The sequence below is a fragment of the Dunckerocampus dactyliophorus genome, chromosome 7 (genome assembly GCF_027744805.1).
Source record: "Dunckerocampus dactyliophorus isolate RoL2022-P2 chromosome 7, RoL_Ddac_1.1, whole genome shotgun sequence".
In the NCBI taxonomy this organism is placed as follows: domain Eukaryota; kingdom Metazoa; phylum Chordata; class Actinopteri; order Syngnathiformes; family Syngnathidae; genus Dunckerocampus; species Dunckerocampus dactyliophorus.
In genome coordinates this window covers 30759008-30783319 of record NC_072825.1, presented here as the reverse complement: position 1 = coordinate 30783319, position 24312 = coordinate 30759008, and the positions used below count along the sequence as shown (strand labels likewise).

Here is a 24312-nt window from a genome sequence, read left to right as displayed (position 1 = left end):
GGTGGACTTGCTGGTGTGTTTTGGATCATTGTCCTGCTGCAGAACCCAAGTTGCTTTCAGCTTTGTTGCTTTCACTTTTGTTCTCCCTTAATAATAAAAAGTTTCATTTTCAGTTGTGCTGTCATTGACTAATATTTACATTTGTTTGATGATCTGAAACATTGAAGTGTGACAAACATGCAAAAACAAAAAAAAAGAAACACATTTTCACACCACTGTATGTAAGCTAATACTATGAATATATTTATTATTATCATTAACATGATTTGATGTGTACATTTTAGGATGAAGTAGTCGACTGACTCATTTGAAGTGAAAAACATAAAAAAATAAAAAAACTAAATATGTGTGCTACAAATGTGAACATTGTAGAATATAGTATATTCCATTATATACTAAAAATAGTATACAGCATTAACTGTGCCATACAAACAATCACAATTATTTTTTCAGTTCCATTTATTCCAAACATATACAACTATGAACTGTACATTGTATAACTCATCCATTTTTAGTAACAAACACAATTTCATGGCAAGCAGTCTAGTAGTTGACTTCAGGCATGACCAAGAAGTGGTGGAAATACAACTTGTTCCTTAGAAGCACACGGACAGCAAAGGGTAAACCATTGTCTTCATGTCAAAAGGTGCATTTGGCAAGAAATTGTGAGATTCTTGGTGCTGTTAAGACGGCTACGTCACTGTGGTAGCTGATTGATGAACTGTGCGTAAAAAAAAGGCAATAAGCACAAAAAAGATAGCAGCCTGGTGACTTTTCGCAGCCATGTTATGATAGTGATAATACAGAAGGCATGATGTCTCCATGCACTGTGCCGCCCGTGTGGACCCCCAACAGTTCAGTTGATAGACCCCCTGACTGATTGATGCAGTGCACATGCTCATAATGATTGACCCCATGCCTGTTACAAGTTCATCAGCAGGTCGTGTAATTACATCTAACACAAAGCAGGTCATGACCCGGCAGCACCCTGGTGCTCGATTTCACGTCACCGCTTAAAGCCGCAAACTCGCCGCACTTCCTGGCGGTCGGTTATCAGCACAAAGTCTCATTTTTATACAGCAGATCTCCCCCGCTTTCCGCAGCGAGTTACGTTCTCAGATAACGGCCAACAGCAACGGGAGGCCATCAGACAAGCCTTCCTCACTCACGGCGCAACCAAAAGTAACACCGCTTATATAAAAATAAACACTTATATGCATGCAAAACCATACTTTTTATTCATTAGGGGTGAATGAGAATTATCGGGACGGTAAGAGGGAATTTCGACATCATACTGATAAATACACTAACTTTAAAAATAGCTCAGATAACCGAGAATTGAAAAAAAAACACACCAATGAGGCGAGATTGCCGGTACCGTGCAGGTGAACAAATCAAGCGCTTTTTTTCTCCTTTTTTCTCCTTAGCTTCCCCTGAGCTGCCTTGCAAAGCTTTCCAAGGAAAATTTTACGACTTTATTCTCGTTAAAGAAGGTCGTAAATGTGTTTCTTGTAAAATTACGATTTATTCTCGTAAACGTACTACTTTATTCTCAAAATCTCAGATCTTTTTTGGTAAATTTACAAAAATAAAGTCACTTAATTTTTGTAAATTTACAACTTTAACCTCAAAATCTCAGATTTCTTTTGTACATTTTCGACTGACTTTATTCTTGTAAATGTACTACTTCATTCTCGAAATCTCAAGTTTTTTTTGTAAATTTACGAGAATAAAGTCGTACAATTATGACTTTTCTTGTAAATCCACTTTATTCTTGTAAATGTACAACTTTATTCTAAGTCTTGATTTGTGTGTAAATTTACGACTTTATTCTCGTTAAAGGTAGTAAATTACTTCGTGTTTCTTGTGAACTTACGACTTTATTCTCGAAATTGCAGATTTTTTGGGTAAATTTACAAGAATAAAGTCATAAATTTGTGTCTAATTTGTGTAAATTGACTTAATTTTCATAAATTTACAACTTTATTCTCAAAATCACTTTTTTTCGTAAATTTACGACTTTATTCTTGTTAAAAAGGTCGCAAATTTACTACTTTTATCTTGTAAATGTACGACTTTATTTTTGTAAATTGACTACTTTATTCTCAAAATCTCAGATTTTTTCGTAAATTTACAAAAAAAGTAGTACATTTGTGACGTTATTCTCGTTAAAAAAGGTCGGAAATTTAACGTGGCAGCAAAACACAGCAGTTGAGCACAAATAGATTAGCATGGCTAGCTAGCACTTCTCACTTCCGCCTTTCTTACCCCGCCCCCTCCACATGCCCAAGGCCAAAGGTCACATAAGTGGCCCCTTTTTATAGCTGCCTCAGGCAATGCCTGTAACTAAGTTACCAGTTTTTCTCGTAAATTTACAACTTTCTCGAAATCTCGTAACAGGCATTGCCTGAGGCAGCTATGAAAAGGGGCCACTTGTCTGGCCTTTGGTAATATTTCTACTTTTTTTCTCGTGAATGTACTTTATTCTTGTAAATTCTCAACTTTATTCTCGAAATGTCGCCTTTTTCACAATGTGGCCCTAATACGCCATTGTAGCAGTGCCGCAGCACTTGAAAAGTGCAAAAGGTTTGCCAGAGACCTCCGTGGCGTCACCCCGGCTGCTCGGAGCGTGTGCCCGAATACAGTGCACCTTGCTGGGCAGCAGGTGGCTCCCTCCGCCCTGTACTCTGGTTCTCCTGGTAGTAGTGATGTGGTGGCAGTAATGTCATGATATTTCATTAGGACTAATCAACACATTCTAATTAGTTCCAGTCCTTCTAACCTCCAGGAGTGCACAAACTACACTTAAATCTTATTTCAAAAGTAGATATACAAAAAGTTATCACTTATACATCTTGAGAATGAAGTACGGTAGTATTGTTTTGCGTGTATATTAGTGTGTATTTTGGTATGTGTTCCATATGTTACTGGTTGCCCCGTGAGTGAGGGGGGCATTTATCCAGCTGATTCGCCGCCTGTAAAGAGCAACTCAAGCTTTACAAAAGTAGGGAAAATACACGAGAAAGGGTCAAATTATTGAGGGTTTTCCCACAAATACAAAACCAAAAATCCGTCAACGGTGAGTCACGAGCAAGCGGGGATCCACCGTATCGCCATCAAGTCCTCATGTGACCACAAAAAACAAGAAAAAAGCGTAGTTTGTCTGTGCTTTCAGACATGCAGTCCCAGCTACTGAACATTCTAAGGTACTTTTCACTAGTGCTTTCTTCTTCTGCACCAAAAACCAAAACAAAGATTGTGCACCTCCAAAAACATCAGTGCATTCTAGTGTTTCTTCTGTGCTGCAGCAACATTGACATGCTGGCACGGGTCATGTGGTAATGAAGCACGAGACGTTCTCATGTCGCGTCGTACAGGTGGCAAAGTGACTCAACTGACCTTCCGCTCAGACCGGCCAAGACCCTCACTCAGTGTTGCCAGGTTTGTCCAGCGTGGCCTGTCTGCACTTCTGCAAGTATGATTTCAAAGCATGTCGAATATACCAAGCAAGATCCTATTCTTGAAACAGATGGACGTTAGCGAGGGGAGGGGGGGCCGCGGCAAAAGTCAACCTGATGATGGAAGCAGTAGCAAAGGTCCCTTATTGATGCACATGATGTTGTCTCCCAAGATGCTGTTTATGAGCACCAAACCTGACAAAACCTACCACCTCCTGCACTTGTTTGCAGGCTTCGCTACACATCTTAACATGAGGAGCGCTTTCACGTCAGCCTGTGTCTACTCTGACCAGAAAAAGTTGCCAGATTTTTGCTTCTAAATACAGGACTGTTCTGTTCTTCACGACGGAGTATCAGGGCCACTTTGGGGGAAAAATGACATATCTGAAATTCCGAGAAAAAAAGTTGTAAATTTACAAGAATAAAGTCGTCAATGTACAATAAAACGTTAATTTACGAAATTAAAGTCATAAATTTGAGAACAAAGTCATATTTTAAGAATAACGTTGTAAATTTACAAAAAAAACACTCATAATGTTACAATAATAAAGTCGTAAAATTCACAAGAAAAAAACTTGTAATTTACAAGAATCAACTAGTGAATGTACAAGAATAAAGTCGTAAGAATAAAGTCAGAAATTTATGAGAAAACCGTCGTAATATTTCGAGAATAAAAATAAAAAAGTTGTCAATTAAGAATGAAGTCGGGAGACTAAAGATGTAAATTTACGAGAAAAAAAGTCGTAATGTTACGAGAATAAAGCTGTAAATTTATGAGCCAAAAGTAATATGAAATAAAGTTGTAGATTTATGAGAGAAAAGTTGCACATTTAAAAAAATAAAGTCGTAAGAATAAAGTCGTAAATTTGCGAGAACAGAGTTATAATATGAGAATACAGTCGTCAATTTACGAGAAAAAAAGTTGTAAATTTACAAGAATTAAAGTCATAATAAAGATGTAAATTTACGAGACAAAAAGTCGTAATATTACGAGAATAAAGTTGTAAATTTATGAGACAAAAGTAATATGAAAATAAAGAAAAAAGTCGTAAATTTACGAAAATAAAGTCCTAAGAATAAAGTCGTAAATTTGTGAGAAAAAAGTGGTAATATTACAAGAATAAAGTCACAAATTTAGGTGAAAAAACTCTGTAAATTTACAAAATAAAGTTGTTAATTTACGATATTAAAGTCGTAATATTACAAGAATAAGGTCGTAAATTAAAGAGAAAAAACAGTCAATATTAAAAAAGAAGTGAAAAAAGTTGTAAATTTACGAAAATAAAGTGGTAAGAAGAAAGTTGTACATTTACGAGTTCTCATATTTTTCTCAACTTTTTTCGTGTAAATTTCCGACTTTATTCTGAAAATCTCAGACTGTTTTTTTCCAATGTTGCGTAATACTCAGTCGGTCATAGTGTTTCAACCCTGAAGCCTGCGGGCTTGATTTGTGTTGCTGTCAAGCCTGTTGGCAGCCGTGCTCGGGAAGGCGTCCCCGCTATGTTGCGCTTCTTCTAAAAAGAATTGGCAAACGATGGCGGTTTTGTGGTTGACTGTGACGTCTTATTAGTCAAAGACTGTAGAAAGACAAGTTCTATGTCGTACTGTGGCCACCAGGGTAAGATTACATCACCTCTCAGACATGCCCTGGCTGAGACCGAGTGACAAAAAAGGTTCTCCTCTCGTTCCGTGCGGAAGTTTTTGGCCTCTTCGTCCTTCTTCCCCACTCCGTTTGAAACACACAAAGTGCATTTTACTTTTTTTTGTTTTTTGCCCAACATCCACTTACGTGAGGCATGGACAGACATCTTTTTTCCTGTGATATAAAAACAGAATCGATGGCGGACAGGAAGGGGTTGGACGGTCGGGGTTCAGTGAGGACTTTTGGCTCGTTATGGGCTGTGGCCGCAACAGTAACCTGTTATTATTATTATTATTATTATGATTATGATTATTACCACGCCAGGCGCAGCGCGGAGGTTATGTCTGTGCCTGTCTGTGTTCCAAATAACTAAGTTCTGAATGGATTTGGATGAAATTTTCAGGAATTGTTGGAAATGGGATATGGAAGAAATGATCCAGGATTTTTTTTTTTTTTTTTTAAGGATTCTTCAACATTGTGAGATAGGCCCATTTTCAGCATTTCTGCATACAACTCCACAAAAAAATGGTCAGAGCACTTCTTCGGGACATTTAGCCTTCCTGGTACATTGCAGTATCATGCTAGGTGTTAGCATACTAGCATTTTTTGCTATTTCATGGGTAGACACCATTGATCTGTATTATATATCTGGATAGACCATTGGTCAGTGACTTGTGAAGCCACGCGGCCGCCATATTGCCACTCCCAAGAAACCTTCTCGGACAATGACTTATGTGAGAACTTGTGAGTTGTTAAGTGTGTTGTTAGTTTGTTGGCCACTCACACTAAATGCAAGTTTAGTCTTCAGACTAACCTCGCACAACAGGTGTGCTTGATCTTAGTCATAAGGACTCGGGTATGATCATTTTTAAACATTCTGTGGATATCATACCATACCTGAGTCATAAGGGCTTTACATGGGGGGCCGTGGGGGATATGTAGACAAACAACCACCACTAGACTACTAAATCATTTGCGGTTGCTTGCAAATATAAAAAAATACGTTTCTTTTTTTTTGTTTACCTGAATTTCAAATGAACCCCCATATGGAGACAATGTTTATATATTATTACATATTATATTACATATTATTCCTGTGGTTTTTGTTCAAATATATTTCTATATCAGAAAAGAGCTTATTTCTATTTCATAACACAAACAAAAAAATCATCAAAATGTGAAATGATTTTAAAACTTGTCTCTTTTATGATTCATATTTTGTACAGACGAGAGCATAGTGAATTGTATGAAAGTAAGAATAAAAAGTAAAGGATCATGACCATGGATTTTAGTGGAAAAAAGGGATGGGATATGCAGTTCAAATGAAAATCTCTTTCTAGAGGAGTAAAACTATCATTGCTATAGGGGAGTGCTGAGCCAGGGTGCACAGTAGAATTTTGTCCCAAAGGCAATGAGAATTGGAAGGGAAAAAGTACATTTAATATAGCAAAAGATAGAGAATAACGTATCAAATGGTTTTTAAGGGGCGAAGGTTGCGTTACTTGAAGGAATGGGAGAATCTCCCCGCTTTTAAATGTAAAATATACATTGTAGATGTTCTGCTAGCCTCTTCATCTGCTTTGTACACTATGTACGCTGTGCCAATGTAGTCGACATGTGAGTGGTAAGATGGCGTCTCTTTGGCTTCAGCGGCTTGCACTGGCGGGTGCGACGTATGATCTATCCAGATATGTCATACAGATCAGTGGTAGACACATATATAAACACCACTATCATGCTAGGTGTTAGCATGTCAGCATTGCTAGCATGCTAATATTAGCATTGTAGCATTTTTAGCCGTTTTCATGGGTACACTTATATGAACACTTAGCGCTATCATGCTAGGTGTTCGCATTTTTAGCCATTTTCATAGGCAGACACAATTATGCTAGGTGTTACCATGCTAACATGAGCATACTAGCATTTTTTGCAATTTTCTTGAATATGAACTTAAGCAGACACCTAGCGCTATCATGTTAGGTGCTAGCATGCTAATGTTAGCATTCTTTAAGTCATTCAAAGCCTTCCATGGTATGTTTCCATGGTCAAGAAATCTAAATATGTAGATAAAGTAAATGTAGGACTAATATTTATGGTGTAAATCACAATGTGGGGGAAACTACGATGCTTGGCGGAGGTCTGTTTTCTAGTTTAAACCTGCAATATAAGCCGGTTGTTCAAGTCTGGTGCTTTGCCAGCGGTCTCGCTAAACAGTTACTGACACCTAGTGGGCAATGTAGAATACTACATTCACATGTTGGCGGCCATGATGGCTTATACCGTGTTTGTATTTGAGTTCATTTAGCCATTTTTATGTTTGAAAATGCTCAACTTGGGCAAAAAAATACTTCCAGTTTGCTTCAATATACACATTTCTGACTAACGGGCCTTAGTCGACGGCGAAACAGCCATCATTTATAAATTAATGTTTGAAAAAACCCCAGATAAGAATGAGGGAGCGATGTTGGAACCGCGAGGTAGTGAGGAAGGACTGTATACGCAAGCAAAAAGTGCACAAATAGCGTTTCTTTGAGACACACACACTGCTCATTAGCATTAAAGCTACAGACACACAAAATGGCGTGGTCCCAGTCGGGCTTATTAAAAGCATTTTTAAACTAATTTTGGACAATACCCATTCAATCCACTATTGTGGCACCGCTGAGATGTATTTAAAGTATATGGGGCCCTTCTAAGTAGCAAGACTGTTCCTATGAGCCAACGCATGCTGTGGAACTCCAACAGCATAGGATTTGACCAGTAGTGAGTAGAAAAGACAGCAGGTGTGCCTATTGGTTGTTGAGGGAGTCAGCTGATGACTGCATAGCGTTATCCAGAGCCTGTATCAGGAAAAAAACCCTTGTTGCCGCAGCATTACCTAGAAACGTGTAGTAATGACTTGAACACGCGGTCAGGCCGATGGGCGGAGCCTGGCCTGTGCTCAGCTGTGATTGGTCAGGGATGTGTCTCAGCAAAAGGTGGATTGTGTGTCTCCATGTCCCTGTAAGGCAAACGACTGGTAGTGCTTGTGAGCATGCGTACGCATGCACGTTCCTGCACAAAACAATCCCTCGTCACGTCGCAGGCTGTGCAGGTTTCATGCGTCTGAGGGCTTCGCTTGGCGTAGTCCCGCAGCTGTGCAATGAGGCGCAGTTTTCATCCGTTTTATTCCTAGAAATTCCATTATTAATCCTGGCATTCCGGCTCGGTAAGGTTATCCCTTTTTCCTTTTTTCCCTTCCGTCTAACTGCTTTGTGCAATCCAGGTTAGTTCAAGTCTCGCATTTCTCAAGAGTCACCATGGCAACAGATCGGACACGATTCAGCTCCTCCTAATCCCGGATTAGAACCTGGTTATCTGCACCCCCGAGTCACCGACGATGAGGCGGGCCATGGACGGGTGAACCTGCAACATAAGGACGAGCATGACGGCACCTTTTATCAATACATTTGATCATTTAGAGAGGATCTTTGAGCGCCATTTCCACAGTTGCTTCTTAACAACAGCACATTTCATATTCAAGGTCATGGAAGATCATTGCTGCCACCGATTCCTACAAACAGCCACGCACTCCTGTCATATAGAAGATCTAACGTCTCTGCCTAAAAACAGCATAGCGTTCCTGTCATATAGAAGACCTGTGACTAACGTCTCTGCAGCAGATTCCTAAAAAGAGCGTAGCAATCCTTCAAATAGAGGATCTTTGAACTGTCAGCAGATTCCTAAAAACAGCAGAGCGCTCCTGTCATATGCAGTGATCCCTAACCCCTGGGCCGTGGCTCGGTACCGGGCCGTGGGTCATTTGTTACCGGGCCGCACAAAAAGAAAAAATAATTTCCATGATATTTTATTTTGAAAAGTGGCTGGATTCTCTCTGTTACATCCGTCTCACTTGACGCATGTCCATTGTGGGTGTGCTAACTTTATCTCATGCCGCACAGATAGACTACTACTGTATTTTTACCATTTGTCTTTCACCTCATATGTGGTGTAAATGCTGATACTATGTGGGAATGCATGAAGGTAAGTTTGGATGACTTATTGAGTGCTAATGTGCTCATTTGTCTCAAGCTAATTCATGCTAGCACTGCCTTTTAGCACACACGTCAAACAGCCATGTCATCATCTCTCTGGAAACACTTGAACTGGTGGATGGGGGTCACCATTCATTTTGTGCTTTTAATTTGATCTTATTCATGTCTTACTTTTACACAATACATCATAAATAAGATAAATTACATCACTATAATGTACGACCCCACCCCCCGCCCCCCTCCGGTAGATTTGTGGGAACACAAGCCGGTCCGTGGGTCAAAAAAGGTTGGGGACCACTTGTATAGAGGATCTTTAAACTGCTTTTTGGTAGCAGATTCCTAAAAACAGCAGAGCGCTCCTGTCATATAGAGGATCTTTGAACGGCTTTTTGGCAGTGGATTACCAAAAACAGCAGAGCACTCCTATCATATAGAGGATTGTTGAACGGCTTTTTGGCAGCAGATTCCTAAAAACAGCGTAGCGTTCCTGTCATATTGAGGATCTTTGAACGGCTTTTTGGCAGCGGATTACCAAAAACAGCAGAGCACTCCTATCATATGGAGGATTGTTGAACGGCTTTTTGGCAGCAGATTCCTAAAAACAGCGTAGCGTTCCTGTCATATTGAGGATCTTTGAACGGCTTTTTGGCAGCGGATTACCAAAAACAGCAGAGCACTCCTGTCATATAGAGGATCATTGAACGGCTTTTTGGCAGTGGATTCCTAAAAACAGCGTAGCGTTCCTGTCAAATAGTGGATCTTTAAACGGCTTTTTGGCAGCAAATTCCTAAAAACAGCAGAGCGCTCCTGTCATATAGAGGATCTTTGAACGGCTTTTTGGCAGCAGATTCCTAAAAACAGCAGAGCGCTGCTCCTGTTTGCGATACATCCTGAGAAACAGCAGTGCTCCTGTCTTATAGAAGCCGCTGACTAGCATATTTGCAGTAGATCCTTAAAAACATCAGAGTGCTCCTGTCGTATAGAAGATCTTTGACATAGTGTTAACATGGCCTTTCTTCATCTAATTATTATTCATGACTGATTTTACTAAGAGGTTACATGTTACATGCAAGGGTGTTGAAGATTTCGTGTTTCAACTGACCTGCGCCTGCAGCGGCCCATAAGGCACCAGTTCTCCATCCACGGTCAGGGTTCCTCGTGTCGACAGAGGCTGCAGCCTGAAGGCCCGGCAGCTGATGTGGCTGACGTACGGTGAGCTGACAGAGTGGTGGGTTCCTCTCTCCATGGCAAAGAACAGTCTCAGTAAGGTGGCTCTGGATATGCCCGCCCGCACAAAGGTCAGGTGGATCAGTCCGTCATCAAACCTGGCCTGGGGCGCGGCGTGCAGGTCGGCTCCTAGGTGGCTCTGATAAAGGGCCAAGACCAGGACAAAGTCCCCTTCTATGGTGACCCAGTCTCGTGTGGGAAGGGGCTGGTCAAGCGGGGGCAACAGGTCATCCCTGGGGAGATTTAAAGGCAGCGATACGTAAGGACGGTTCTTAAGGAGTCCGGCTGGCTCAGTGATGTCGAAGTTGAAAGTAGAGGACGGCGTGCGTAAAGAGGGTGACGGTGAGGTGGACCCCGGCGTGTTGGGGCGCGGAGCGAGGTATGACGAGGAGTGTGGGGAGGCACATGAAGGCGAAGATGGAGGCGTGGGCGAGAGGGAGAGCGACAGGGAAGGAAGCTTCGGAGGGAGGGAGTTGGAGTGGGAGTGCTGGAGAAGCGAGAGGGGCCGCGGCCGAGTAGAGTTCTGGTTCTGGTCCACAGTTCTAGTCTTGTAGGAGAAAGGGGAGTGACGAAAGGGGGAAGAGATGGTGAGGGCTCGCTCGCGGGTAGCGTCAAGAGGGTAGGCGTCTTTCTGGTAGTAGGTTCCGTTCAGGTCCATGTCTTCGACACCGTAGGAGGGGCTGGCGTCAGCGTCCCGTGTGAGCGGCTGACTGAAGAGTGTGTTGGCGATCTGGCTCGAAGGAGCCGAATTCTTTCTGAGGGTTTGTTTGGCTTCGTGGAGTCCATCTGGGTAACAGCCTTCTGCCTCGCACCCAACAACTACACCAAAACCCTCACCCAGCTCTTTAGCTCCATCCCCCTTCAGGTGGCTCGCCTCATCGCACTCGCCCACCTCCCTGGAGTCATCCTCTGCTCCTCCTTCGTCCTCCCGCTCATCTTTAATGTGAGCTAATAATTCATGACCCGCCATATGGCGTTCCCCCTTCAACCTCTCCTCTTCCATCTCCACCTCACCCTCTCTCTCCTTTTCCCTGTCCTCCATGAGGCTGCTGGCCCTCACCACGCCCGTTCCTCCTCCCCGGGCTCGCTCCCGCCTCCTCTCTCTTTCTCGCTGCCGCTCTTCTTTCTCCCTCTCTCCTTCCCCCCGCCGCAGACTCCTCTGTTCGCTGATGCCCATGTCGGAGCTGGTGCGATGGATGGGAGTTTTGCAGAAGCCTTCAAGGCCCTCGGTGATGCTGCGTGAGAGGGGCCTCCTCGGCGGGGGAGGCGTGGCGTCGGGCGATGAGGCCACGATGGCAGGAGGGAGGTAGGAGAGACGACCCTTGTAGGAGCGAAGAGAGGCGATGCGCACGAGGGTGCCCAGAGTGAAACGAGCTGAGCCAAGGCCGCGATACCTGGAGGCAGAAAAGACATGACTTTAGTACAGAGGAACCCATCATCAAGTCCTGGTCCACCGTGTTCTTTTCAAGACTGAACAGTGGCGAGGTTAAGTCGACGGAGCTGGTGGGATGCAAGGGAGTATTGCAGAACCCTTCCAGGCTCTCGGCGTTGCTGCATGAGAGGGGCCTCCTCATGAACGACGTGAGCGCATGAACACAGATGAAGCAAAATGTCGCATTTTTCCGAAGGTAGTGACGAGGAAGCAGGCGAACACGACCAATTTGTATGCACGCCTACGACACAACCATCCTTTTCAGTTTCCCCAACTGGGGGGAAAAAAAACTACCGCTGGAGGCACAGCAGAGCCTTCGTCCCGACAGCCAACGCTTACTGCAAAGTAAATACAGTCAAACCTGTCTTAGCGGCCACCTGTATAGAACGGCCACCTGCCTATAGCGGCCACTGACAAAACCCCCTGTGTATAGCAGTCACCTGTCTAACGGGCCACCCATTTTGTATCCCTTGGTCAATATCTGACCGCATGTAGTGGCCAAAATGCCGACTCAAGCAGAAGCTTCATGCACGAAAAAGTTTCGTTTTTTAAGCAATGAAGCCGCCGTGTGTAGACTTTATTTACTGAGTCCTAGTTCGACATAAAAAAAACGTCTTCTTACTTTGCAATGCTGCCATGAAAAGATTCAATGAAGGCCAAAATGGTAATCTTCCCACTTTGCAATGCCGTGAATAGATTCTAAAATAGCCAAAACACCTGAATAAAACATCTAAAATATCACTTAATTGCCGACCAATTAGAGATTAGAAGCCCATTCAATAAGAAAGGAGCGATGCTATTGTTAGTTTACGACGATCTTCGCACCTCCTCCCCACTCAATTGTTCACGCACACACCCATTCATGACAGCTTCACGCGTATCCTGTACACACTGTATATCCTCGGGCTCGTTCACAAAATTTTTTATTTCTTGCTTTTAAAATTGTGTTTTAAAAAAAATCAAAGATGGAAATTTGTGACGTCCTGCTGGACAGGAGCGAGCGTCCCCTGTCCTGTGCTCTTATTTGGTGGGCTGTGCCTTTTCCGGGGAGGCAGAGGCAGCCGCTTCATGCCGGTGGCCACGCTGCTGCGGTCAATTAACATTTGTGGCGGATAAAAGGCCTGGTTCATTGTTGTTATTGATATTACTAGTTTCTTTACTAGAGCCTTTTCCCCTGTGTCTCTTGGTTTTGCGCCAGTCTTTTTGTGAATACATGTTAATATGTGTGCGCACAAATTCAAAATGGCCGCCAACCTGTCTATAGCGGCCACTGAAGGGAAACGGCAAAAGTGGCCGTTACAGCCAGGTGGCCGCTATAGACAGGTTGGCGGCCATTTTGAATTTGTGCGCACACATATTAACATGTATTCACAAAAAGACTGGAGCAAAACCAAGAGACATTGGGGAAAACGCTCTGTTGACACATAAACAGGTAGGTAAATCTAGGTAACAGCTCCGGTTTGACTGTACAAACAAAATAGCGCAAAATGGTGCGGGCTCACAGACGGTGTTGCTCGCTACATTGCAATAGAAATGCAACCACTCGATACGGTTGAAAGCAAACATTTCAGTATCAAATGTATTTTATTTAAAACCTCTTGACATTCCGATTATAATGTTAAATAAATTAAAGTTTATTGCATTTGATACAATGTACTCACATTATTATGCCATATAAATAATGAAAAAATGGTCTCCAAAAATGTCAATAACATCGATTATCGACAATAATTTGTAAGACGATTATCTACCAGCAATATTTGTTATTGTGACGGGCATTTTACACCATATAATTAATGAAAAAATGGGCTCAGAAGTTGCCTCTATGGTACAGGCTAATGTGGCTCCCACAGGTACACTATACATGACCACCATCTAGTGGTTCAAATGTGAATTGCACCTATCATGACAATAATGAAAGAATGGTCTCCAAAAATGGTATCGATTATAACGAATACCAGCAATAATTTATAGCACAATTACCGACCAACAGAATTTATCGTGACAGGCGTAGGAGCATGAAACCACAACAGCAATGTAATTACAGTGAATCTGTTTTTGTCATAAATCCATTCCAAAAGGCCATCCAAGTTTTTATTTTTTCTCAAATTCAGTTTTATTTTTTCCTAAACTAATTTTTTTTCCTTTTTTTCCCCTCTCCTCACGTTTTCTTTCTTTTCTTTTTTTTTTTTTTTTACTTTTTCCGCTTATTCTATCGCCATAGATTGTGTGTTTTTTTGGTCAGTGAATAAAATGACAGTGAAATAAATAGAAAAATCCTTACATGTATTGATGCAGTAAATGATTTTTGCCCAGTATTTCAGAAACGGATGTAGCGTCGCAAATTTTTCATTTCTACAAAATCCTCAATGATCACATCCGTGCTTGTGGTTAAAGAAAACGTAGTTGCTCTTTCAATACCACAGGTGTATTTCTACGTTTTTTTATGATTTTGCACGAGAAGCAAAAACCTTTTTTAGTTGGGAAGTGATACTTTCCTGAAATTTTATGTTCTACTGCTGATTACTAAAGAAGGGAAAAAGGTAGAAACAAACTTTTTTTCTGATGAAAGACGGGAGTGTAATGTTCCTGTTGGTAGGTTCCATGTTTATATAACCATACAACACAATATTCTGTGGGCCTTGAAGCCAAGTGGTTCCAATTTTTAAAAAAGGAGACAAACACCAATTTACAAATTATCGACCAGTTTCCTTGTTACCTCAATTCTCTAAAATTGTGGAGAAGTTATTTAATAACAGGTTGTACAAATGTATTAATAAGAATGAATTACTGGCAGGCAGTCAATGTGGATACAGAGCCAACATTTCAACTTCTATGGCACTGATGGAAATCACGGAGGAAATCACGACTGCTATGGACAACAGAAGATGCTGCTGTATTCATGGATCTGACAAAAGCCTTCCATACAATTCATCACAATATCTTAATATCAAAATTAGAAAGGTACGGAATTAGAGGATTAGTCTTGAATTGGGTTAAAAGCTACCTAGCAAAGAGGAAGCAATTTGTAAAGCTAGGAGAATACACATCTGGGAGTTTATACACCACGTGTGGAGTACCCCAGGGGTCCATACTGGGACCTAAACTGTTCACTTTGTATATCAACGACATTTGTAAAGTAACAAAGGACTAAAAATTGGTCTTATTTGCGAATGATACCACCGCTTTTTGTTCTGGCGAAAGCACACAGGAACTCATTAAAAAGGTCAAGGATGAAACGGTCATATTTCTACTCCTTTTGGACATGTGGAACTGTGAAAGAATGATTCATGAGATGTATTCCATTGGAACCTTCATGTTCAAATAAACTAAACCAAAACCAAACCAATAAATTGACATGTGCATATGCCTGTTCCTTTTCCTCGTCTCGCTGTTCCACACAGGCTGGATGACAAGAGGGTTCACTCTGCATGTGTCTGTGCACATTGGTTCTATAGTGGAATGAACGGAGAGAGTGAGCCCTCCTGTCAGCTATTCAGCTCTTTTGTCCCAGTGTGTGGAGGCAGGGGCTACTAGTGAGCGGATACACAGATAGAGTGCTAGCAGTTAGCAAGTTAGCAAGCAAACTAATATGAATGAAGGCGCATAAGCCACAGTTCCTGAGCCGAATGCCAGAGCTCCGGCTTGGAAGTGCAACAGAGCCTTCGTCCCGACAGTCAAAGATTACTGAGGCGTTTGATCGGTGGAGTAAATATAAAATGACACAGCGCAAAAGGGTGCATGCTCACAGTGTTGCTCGCTACATTGCAAAAGAAATGCAACCTTTCAATACGGTTGAAAAGCCAACATTTTGGGAAATGTTAGAAATGTTAGACAGACATGCATGTCACAAACATCAATAAATACGTCTTTGGTATCAAATGAGTTCATTGGACTCTAAATTGTTCACAGGTATGAATATGAGTGTAAATGGTTGTGTGTCTAATGTGCCTAGAAAACGAATTTGGCAACATTTATCTTTACTGAAGACTTGTTGGTGAACGCGGTGATTCGTGAAGGGAGGAGGGGAGGGACGAAGGTATGAAAACATATTTTTAACCATCATTTTCGTCATTATCTAATTACACAGCATTAAAACCTGCGCCTGCGACTTCATGTTCAGTGCTAAGTATGCTTTCAAATATTAGCCTGGAGCCTACAATTGCCACATTTCTTTTTTTGGGACTGTAAGAAAGATTTGCACATATGCACCAACTTTACTGTCATTGTAGTCAAGACATACAGTACAATCAAGTAACAGTATTGCCGACCTAAATGGTAGTAACCGGTGCCTCATTTCGGTGCTTAATAGTTACTCTTAAGTGGTAATTAGTGGAGTAATTAGCACGCGTTTCTCCGTGGCCAGCAAGACAACACTTCCTCATTATCCACCACTTACGACGAAATTCTGAGCATCAACATTACAACACAAGCAGGTCGCTACACTAACTTCATTTTGCTCAATTAGTACACGGCTCATGCATTTGGAATTAACTAGCAAATATCGGTGTAACACTTCAAAAGTATGGATTTGGCGCCGGTATTGGATGAAATGTAAACACCACCCAACCCTAGCTGTCAGAACGCAAAACTTTTCAAAACACAGCAGAAGAAGTAAAATGTTGGGTACTTAAATGTTAACCTCAGCCTAAATCATCTGAGATTGCTCACGTGGTCATAGAAAAGGAAGCCAGCTCACCTCTCACTTTCGATGTCCACGTCAGACACAAATCCCCATGCGACGGACAGGAAAGAAAAGACCCTCCTGGGCGCTGCAGCTCGGCTGTTGTTGTTGTTGGAGGAGGAGGAGGAGGGCGGGCTTGTCGTCACAGAGACCAGGTCCATGGGCCGCACGCCGCCGCGACACAACAGGAAGCAGCAGTTCAACAGCAGAGGCTCCCGAAGGCACATGTCATACCTAAGAGTACATTGGAAAAAGCTTACAAATACATTGCAAAGCATAAGGAGACACAGTATGACCCAGGCATGTACAGTATTTAGGCCAGCATGTTTAGCAAAAGTCCTCAAATCTAAGAGACAGTATCGCGGGGGTATCCAAAGTGCAGCCTGGGGGATATTTGCGGCCCCCGGCTGTTTTTTTATTGGCCCACTTGACAAGAAAACCAGAAAAAAACAACTGCAAAAAATGGAAAAATCAGCAGTAATTTAACAAGAATAAAGTCAAAGTATCAAGAGAAAAAAGTTGTCCAGGCAATCTAACGAGAAAAAGATGTAATTTTACGAGAATAACACTGTAATATTATGAGGAATATAAAAAATATATATGAAAAAAAACAACAAAAAACACACAACCAAGAAACAACAAAAACATTTGACAAGAATTTACAAGAAGAAAGTTGAGAAGAAAGAAAAAAGTTTAAATAGTTGGAAAATTTAAAAAAGGGAAAAACATCAGTAATTTTATGAGAATAAAGTCAAAATATTATGGGAATAAATTTGAAATTATATGAAGAAAATGTACAGGAAGAAAGTTGAAATCGTTGAAAAATATTTAAAAAACAACAACCAAAAAACAGCTGTAATTTTATGAGAGTAAAGTGAAAATACTATGGGAATAACATCAAAATTACAAGAACAAAATTTAAAAGAAGAAAGTGGAAATAGTTGGAAACATTTTTATAAAGTATAAAAGAACAGATATAATTTTATGAGAATAAAGCCAAAAGAATATGGGCGTGAAGTCGAAATTACGAGAAGAATATTTACAAGACGAAAATTTCAATAGTTGGAAGAAAAAAAACCCAGCAAAAATGGGGAAAAAAACTGAGATTTCATAGAAAAATATCAAAAGTGCCAAAGTTGCAGCCTTTCATTTTCACTAGTGGCCCTCGCCTAGTGGACACCCCTGTATTATGGTGTTGACCCCAATGAAAGACCGTATTCTGAAAAAGACGAGTCTTCCTATATTTGGGGTCTAGAGCAGGGGTGGGCAAACTTTTTGACTCGTGGGCCACATTGGGTTAAAAAAATTTGGCCAAGAGGTCTCACAACACCCAACAAATTCTGAAGAAGTCCCAAAGGAGACTGTACTTCCTGAGAAGACTGAGGAAATTTGGCATGTCCACCACAATCCTGAGTTGCTTCTACAGATGCACTATGGAAAGTGTCCTTACCGCCTCCATCACTGTTTGGTACGGTAACTGTACAACACGTGATAGGAAGGCACTCCAGCGGGTGATCAAGACCTCACAGAACATTGTTGGGGCAGCCCTCCCCTCACTGCAAGACATTTATAAAACTAGAGTCCTACGAAGAACACACAACCTCATCAAGGACAGCACACATCCACAACACTCATTATTCACACTCCTACCGTCAGGCAGACGCTACAGGAGTTTGAAGTCCAGGACCACAAGGCTGGCAAACAGCTTTTACCCACAGGCCATCAGGCTCCTCAACGAAGCACTCGCACACGCCGCACACACACACTCATAGCACTTTATTATTTATTCATTTATTTGTATTATTTATCTGTATTAATGTCTCTTCTGTTGTTGCTTAATTTATTGGTATTTATGTTTCTTATGTTCTTATTCTTCTTGTGTTTTCTTTCTTTTCTTGGGAGAATGAACAGAATAAGATTTTCATTGCATAGTAGAACTGCTGTTTTACCATGCACATGACAATAAAACTCTCTTGAATCTTGAATCTTGAGTGACATACTTACATAGGGTGCCACGAAACGTAAACACTACTGCCACTACTATGTGGGCAATAAACAACAGCTAAGCAGTAAACACAACACGTAAGGCAAACTTTATTTACAAGTGCCGCAAGGCATGCTCGGTAGTCCAGCGGCAACAGCAAGGTGAGCTATGAACAATACAACATTGGATATCAGGAGTATGTAAACGTCCCTCCTAGTTTCCTTCCCTGACGACCTCCTCAACACATTTTGCAACCAAGCAAAAATACATCAAACACGGAAAATTGTTGGTAAACAATGCACAAGTGCACAAGTTACCCAGCATGCCTTGTGGCAAGACTTTTACCACTGGGCGAAAAGGATGTAATACACAAGGAACACCTACGTGTGGTGCTGTAACCAGACACGCAGACGGAACCACGAGACACACCAAACTATATAAGAAAGAACGCATGCGCATTAGGCCCGTCTAGACATACGGCGAAGCAAAATTACTTCTGAGAGTCATTTTGGAGAGTAAGACGACAAAACATCAGGGGAATATCTCGAAATATTCAGATATTATGTTGGCTTGTTGTCAAAACTCACTTCTGGTCACGTGATGGCAACGGGTTTCCCACTCTGGAAGCCGTTTTCAGAAAATAGCGTTTCAGGGCACCCAGAACGCTGTTTCCGTGTAGATGACAGGCTGAAACCATGAAATACTTTGCCATTTTGACCTGAAAACGTTTCCGTGTGGACATCCAAACCAACAGGCGGTGCAAAGCGAGTCAGAGCTTTTCTCCCTGTCACGCGTTTTCATTGTACTCTACCTGTTATTTCACTGACACTGACAACATGATTTCAAAAAAGGTGAATTCTGTCTTGAAGACGAGGGGTTGTCTTATATTTGGGTCAATACTAGATCTTTTTTTTTCAAACCGATAACTTTCGGTTTCTCAAGACCAATATGATACCTATAACTGAGAACTTTTTCCTACCTACTTTTTAAAAATTGAGATGCAAGTGTAGTTTGTGCACACCTGGAGGTAAGAAGGATGGCAACGAATGAGGATTTGACCAACTGTACCTGCTGATTTGTCCTAATATCGTGACATGACTACTACTACCACATCACTACTATCAGGAGAACCAGAGTATAGAGCGGAAGGAGGCACTTGGCGTGGCCCAGCAAGGTGCACTGTATTTGGGCACATGCTCCAAGCAGCCGGTGCGCCGCTACGGAGGTCAGGAGAACCAGAGTATAGAGCAAGAGGAACCACCTGTCGTGGCCCAGCAAGGTGCACTGTATTCGGGCACACACTCAGAGGGGCCGGTGTGATGCTCGGAGGTCTCTGGAAAACCTTTTGCACATTCCCGTACTGGTAATCTCCCCTTATCTGAGCTATTTTTCATGTTATTGGTATGATGCCAGATAATTATCGTGCGCACCTCGTCAATACAGTACATTTTCGTGTTCTGTTGGCAAATTATTTTGCTGATTTTAAAAACTGAGAGTTGATTTCAGGTGATGAAAAGTGGTTCCTACCCCGCATTGTGGTTGATGGAACCCGCCAGCGCGTTGCCAGAGCCGCAGGGCAGAATGCCAACAGGTGTTTTTATTGCCTGTTCCCAATCTGGACGCTCCATGAGCCCGTTTATCACCTGCAGGGTTCAGCGCACAACATTGTATCAGAATCTAAGTGGTAACACCATTACCTTTCACCCGAGCTATCAAGCATCTTTCCAACCTCGTGCAGGAGTCCATCTCCAGAAATGATGACGACACCGTCCCACTCCGGGAGAGATATCTCCCTGATAAGCTCTCTGGCGTGGTTCTGGCGCTCTAAAGGCAGATCAGATCCCGGTGGAAAACATGTTGAATATAAATGATATGTTGGTGTGATATGCTGCTACCTGTCTGTATCAGGTTGTAGCTGATGTTGGCCTCTCTGATCATTGGCAGGATGTGCGTTTGACACCACTGCATGGCCTGTCCTCTCCCGCTGAACGGATTGACCAGCAACAGCAGTCGCCTGGGACGAGGAAGGAGGCTTCTGGAAAATTCTTCAATAAGAGAAAAAGAGGAGAGCGTTCATTAGTTTGCTTCAAAGCAAGCCAACTGGGATGTAAGGTAAAATTGGCGCTGCTCAACCCACTCAACAGTACCCTTTATTCCACCTCTCTGGATTTACACTACTTCACATAGCCCAGTGCTGAATCAGACACTTTTTACTAGGGAAAAAAAACAATGCAGTTCATTTTAACTCCTCAATGATCCTACTGACCCGCATATAAGACCACTTTTTCATGAAAATATTTTTTTAAACAAAGTCAAAGACTCCCTTTGATTTTCGTAGCTCATCACCATTAACTTAAAATTAGCATAGTAACTCCTCCTGGTGTTCGCCAACAACCTTCGACACACAGTTTCTGCGTTGCCAGGTCACTGTTGTGTGTGAATACGTGTTTTAACATTGCTAGACCAATGTACATATGAAATACACCCCAATAGTCACTTTTACACTCCTATTATTCTTTGTATCACATTGCGCAGACTACGGGCAGCGAGAAATGTTTCCTTGGGGTGGCCAAGGTGAGACCACCACTCACGTAGCGGTGGAAAGTTGATACCTGAAATGTCTAGATGGCCAGTGGGTTGGCCGGAGACTACGCCACTGAGTACAGAATCACTGCAGGGACATAACAGCCGCTGCTAGCATAGCAAGCTAGCCACTCTCTAATCTAACGTCATGTCTCATAACATTACTGACGCCTAGTGACTGCTAGTGAATACTACATATAACTTGTCTGTCTAGATTTTATGACAAATAATAATAGGCCATAGTCAACCACGAGACAGCTATCATTTAATGATTTATCATTTTTGGAAAAAAAACATGATAAAGTGAGGGAGCGATCTTCGAGCCGCGATATTGTGAGGGACGGCCGTATATGTAATATATTCATTGAGCTATTTTTATGCTTCATTTAGGCAAAAAAGTACGAAAAATTTGCTCCAATAAGCCCATTTTTAATACTCATACTCAACAGCGATAATTTATTCATTAATATATATTTTTTTTAAACCGTGATAGAGTGAAGCTGAGAAATTCAAAGTGGCGAGGGACTACTGTACTATAAATCTCTAGACCCCAAACATAAGACAAGCTGCCCTCTTCAGACTGTTTTCTAGGAGAAAAATAGGTTAATACAATAACATAGCTTTTATTTAAAGAGTACACATTACTTACACTACTTACATTACATTACATTACATTACTTACACTAACATATACACCAATATACACTACAGGTGCCCCTCGGTTTACTCCTCTGTGTTTCATGGTTACAAACAAACTCCTATAAATAAATTGAAAACGGAATTTTGGTCCGTAAACACGAGACCCGCTCGATAAATAGCTACAGGGCGCATGGAGGAAGAATACACGCCACAGCAAGGATCCAGTGTGTGCCTCAAGCTTGCTTGTGCTTAGGGTGGGTAACATCGCTCATTAACTTCTTTGTACATCTCATTATTTCTCCCGAGTGACAGCGCGGCAAAGAAAAGGAAAGCCATCACCATGGAAGTGAAAATGAACATCATGAAAAGCTCAGAGAGAGGAGAGACGCCACCACTCTTTGGCTCCCAACCCCTTGACTTGCACGACCATCATTAGGGATAAAGATGCCTGCATGTTAGTGAATGCTGGAGGGGTCATGGAGTCCGTGTGCTGCTACAAGGAGATGTGGGAGGAGAAGAGCTTTGCTTTCCAGACTAGTTTGGGACAATACTTTCCTATAAGAAGTTAGAAAGTCTTGCAAGACAACGTGCAGGGATTAAAGTAATATCTTATTCCCTTTTCATTCTTGTACTACTTCTTTTGATGACTGTATTTTATGTCTTTAGCGTGTTCTTGAGTGACGTAGGAGTTAGTTAGTTAGTTAGGCGCCAATTTATTCTAAACTTGTGAAAGGCTTTCAAACGGGATGGGGAAGAAAGACAAAATAAAAAGCCAAAAAATTACCACTATTACACGGAGTAGGAGTTAGAACCTCGTTTCACTTTTATCACGTCGGACACACGCAGCGTGACCGTAATGTGATGTAATGTCATGTCTCCTCAATGTTTTGTGTCATGACTAATACCTAATGGCCAGAATACTACTGTACATATAACTTGTATTGCAATATTTTGGAATAATAGGCCACAGTCAACCACGAAACAGCCATCATCTATTCATTAATTTCTGAAAGAAAAAAAAAACCCTGATAGGGTGAGGGAGCGATATTCGAACCACAATGTAGGAGGGATGACTTTATTACGTAGGCCTGTCACAATAATTGATAAATCGATTAATCAAACAATTAAAAAATCCTTGATAAACTGACATGTGCGTATACGTAGGCCTGTTCCTTTTCCTCGTCCGGCGGTACCACACAGGCTGGATGACAAGAGGGTTCACTCTGCATGTGTCTGTGCACATTGGTTCTGTAGTGGAATGAAAGGAGAGGGTGAACCCTCGTGTCAGCCTCTTTGTCCCAGTACGTGGAGGCGGGGGCTACTCATGATACACAGACAGAGTGCTAGCAGTTAGCATGCAAACGCTAATATGAATGAAGGCACAAAAGCCATAGTATGGACGTGCAGCAGAGCCTTCGTCCCGGTAAATATAAAATGGTGCGTGCTCACAGACAAGTGTCGCTCGCTACATTGCAAAAGAAATGCAATCTTACAATACGGTTGAAAAGCCAACATTTCGGGAAATGTTAGAAATGTTTGACAGCCAGTCCAAATTGCCTGGGAGAACGTACATGTACATGTCACAAATAGCAATTTCTGAACTATATAACCAAGTGAAAGATGACGACAATCAGCAACATTGCATTTTACTCTGCCACTACAGACATGTGGTCCAGCTCAAATATGACCCCCTTAACGACACATTACATAACTGTGTGTGTTTTTTATTGCAGTGTTTTTTTTGTTAGCAGAGACAGGGTCTAGACAGGCAACTTCTGTGTCAAGCATGTGGCTGACAAGGAACAGGTACACTATACTTGAGTACCATCTAGTGGTTCCAATGTGAATTACACCTCTCAGGACAATGAAAAAAATGGTCTAAAAATGTCGATATTATCGACGATGACATGTTCGACCAGCAAAATTTGTTATCGTGACAGGACTAGTGTTACATTAATAAAATCCACAAATAGCGAGTGTGGCTCCACCTCCCCATCAATCCATCCACCTGATCCGCACTCTCAGATAATACGGGATTATGTAAGAGCAATTTACTATCCCTCGGGCACAAACTAACAAAAACTCTCGGGGAAAAAACGAGGACGGTGTGATCTAAGGTGATGTATGAAACAAACACAGCAGGTTCAAGTGAGGACAAGAGTCTTTGCTGCAACACATGAAGAGACGGTGAGGTTATAGTGGAGGTCAGGAAACAAAAGGAGAGAGATTAGACACATTAAAGGGGCAAAGGGAGGAAGGAGACAGGAAAAGAGGTCAGACGCTGGTGAAGTGGCTGATGTATAGAGGTTAACTGGGAAAATGGCAGCACCACATTTCACTGCATGCGATAGCATGAAAGACAGACTGCAAAAGAATATTTCACAGCTCCTTTCTCAACATGTCTTTGAGTGCCTGAGGGACTTAAAAGCATGGATCTCCTGGTCACTACGACATGAAGCTATATTTAGCAAGCCTTTACAAAGGACACATCAATCAAACAGCACACAAAGCAAAACACCTTCAGAATGGAATTACCTTTCACTCCTTTTGTCACATTAACTATAAACTTTAGCAATTGTTAGCATTTAGCGGAATAATACAATTTTAATAGTTTAACTTGCCATTTTTG

General features: G+C 41.8%; 1 protein-coding gene across 2 annotated transcripts in view; it reads right to left on the bottom strand.

The window, feature by feature from the left end:
* Window positions 1-250: 250 nt before the first annotated feature.
* Window positions 251-24312, bottom strand: part of sphk2 (sphingosine kinase 2) — a 43944-nt gene continuing 19882 nt past the window's right edge. For both annotated transcript variants that reach the window (XM_054781021.1, XM_054781020.1), the window contains exons 3-8: window positions 20357-20506; window positions 20191-20285; window positions 19989-20104; window positions 16493-16711; window positions 10237-11755; window positions 251-8505 (exon numbers count right to left, since the gene is read on the bottom strand). In XM_054781021.1, coding sequence (XP_054636996.1) covers window positions 8443-8505; window positions 10237-11755; window positions 16493-16711; window positions 19989-20104; window positions 20191-20285; window positions 20357-20506 — 2162 coding nt within the window. In that variant the 3' untranslated portion in view covers window positions 251-8442. The remainder of the gene's footprint in view (window positions 8506-10236; window positions 11756-16492; window positions 16712-19988; window positions 20105-20190; window positions 20286-20356; window positions 20507-24312) is intronic.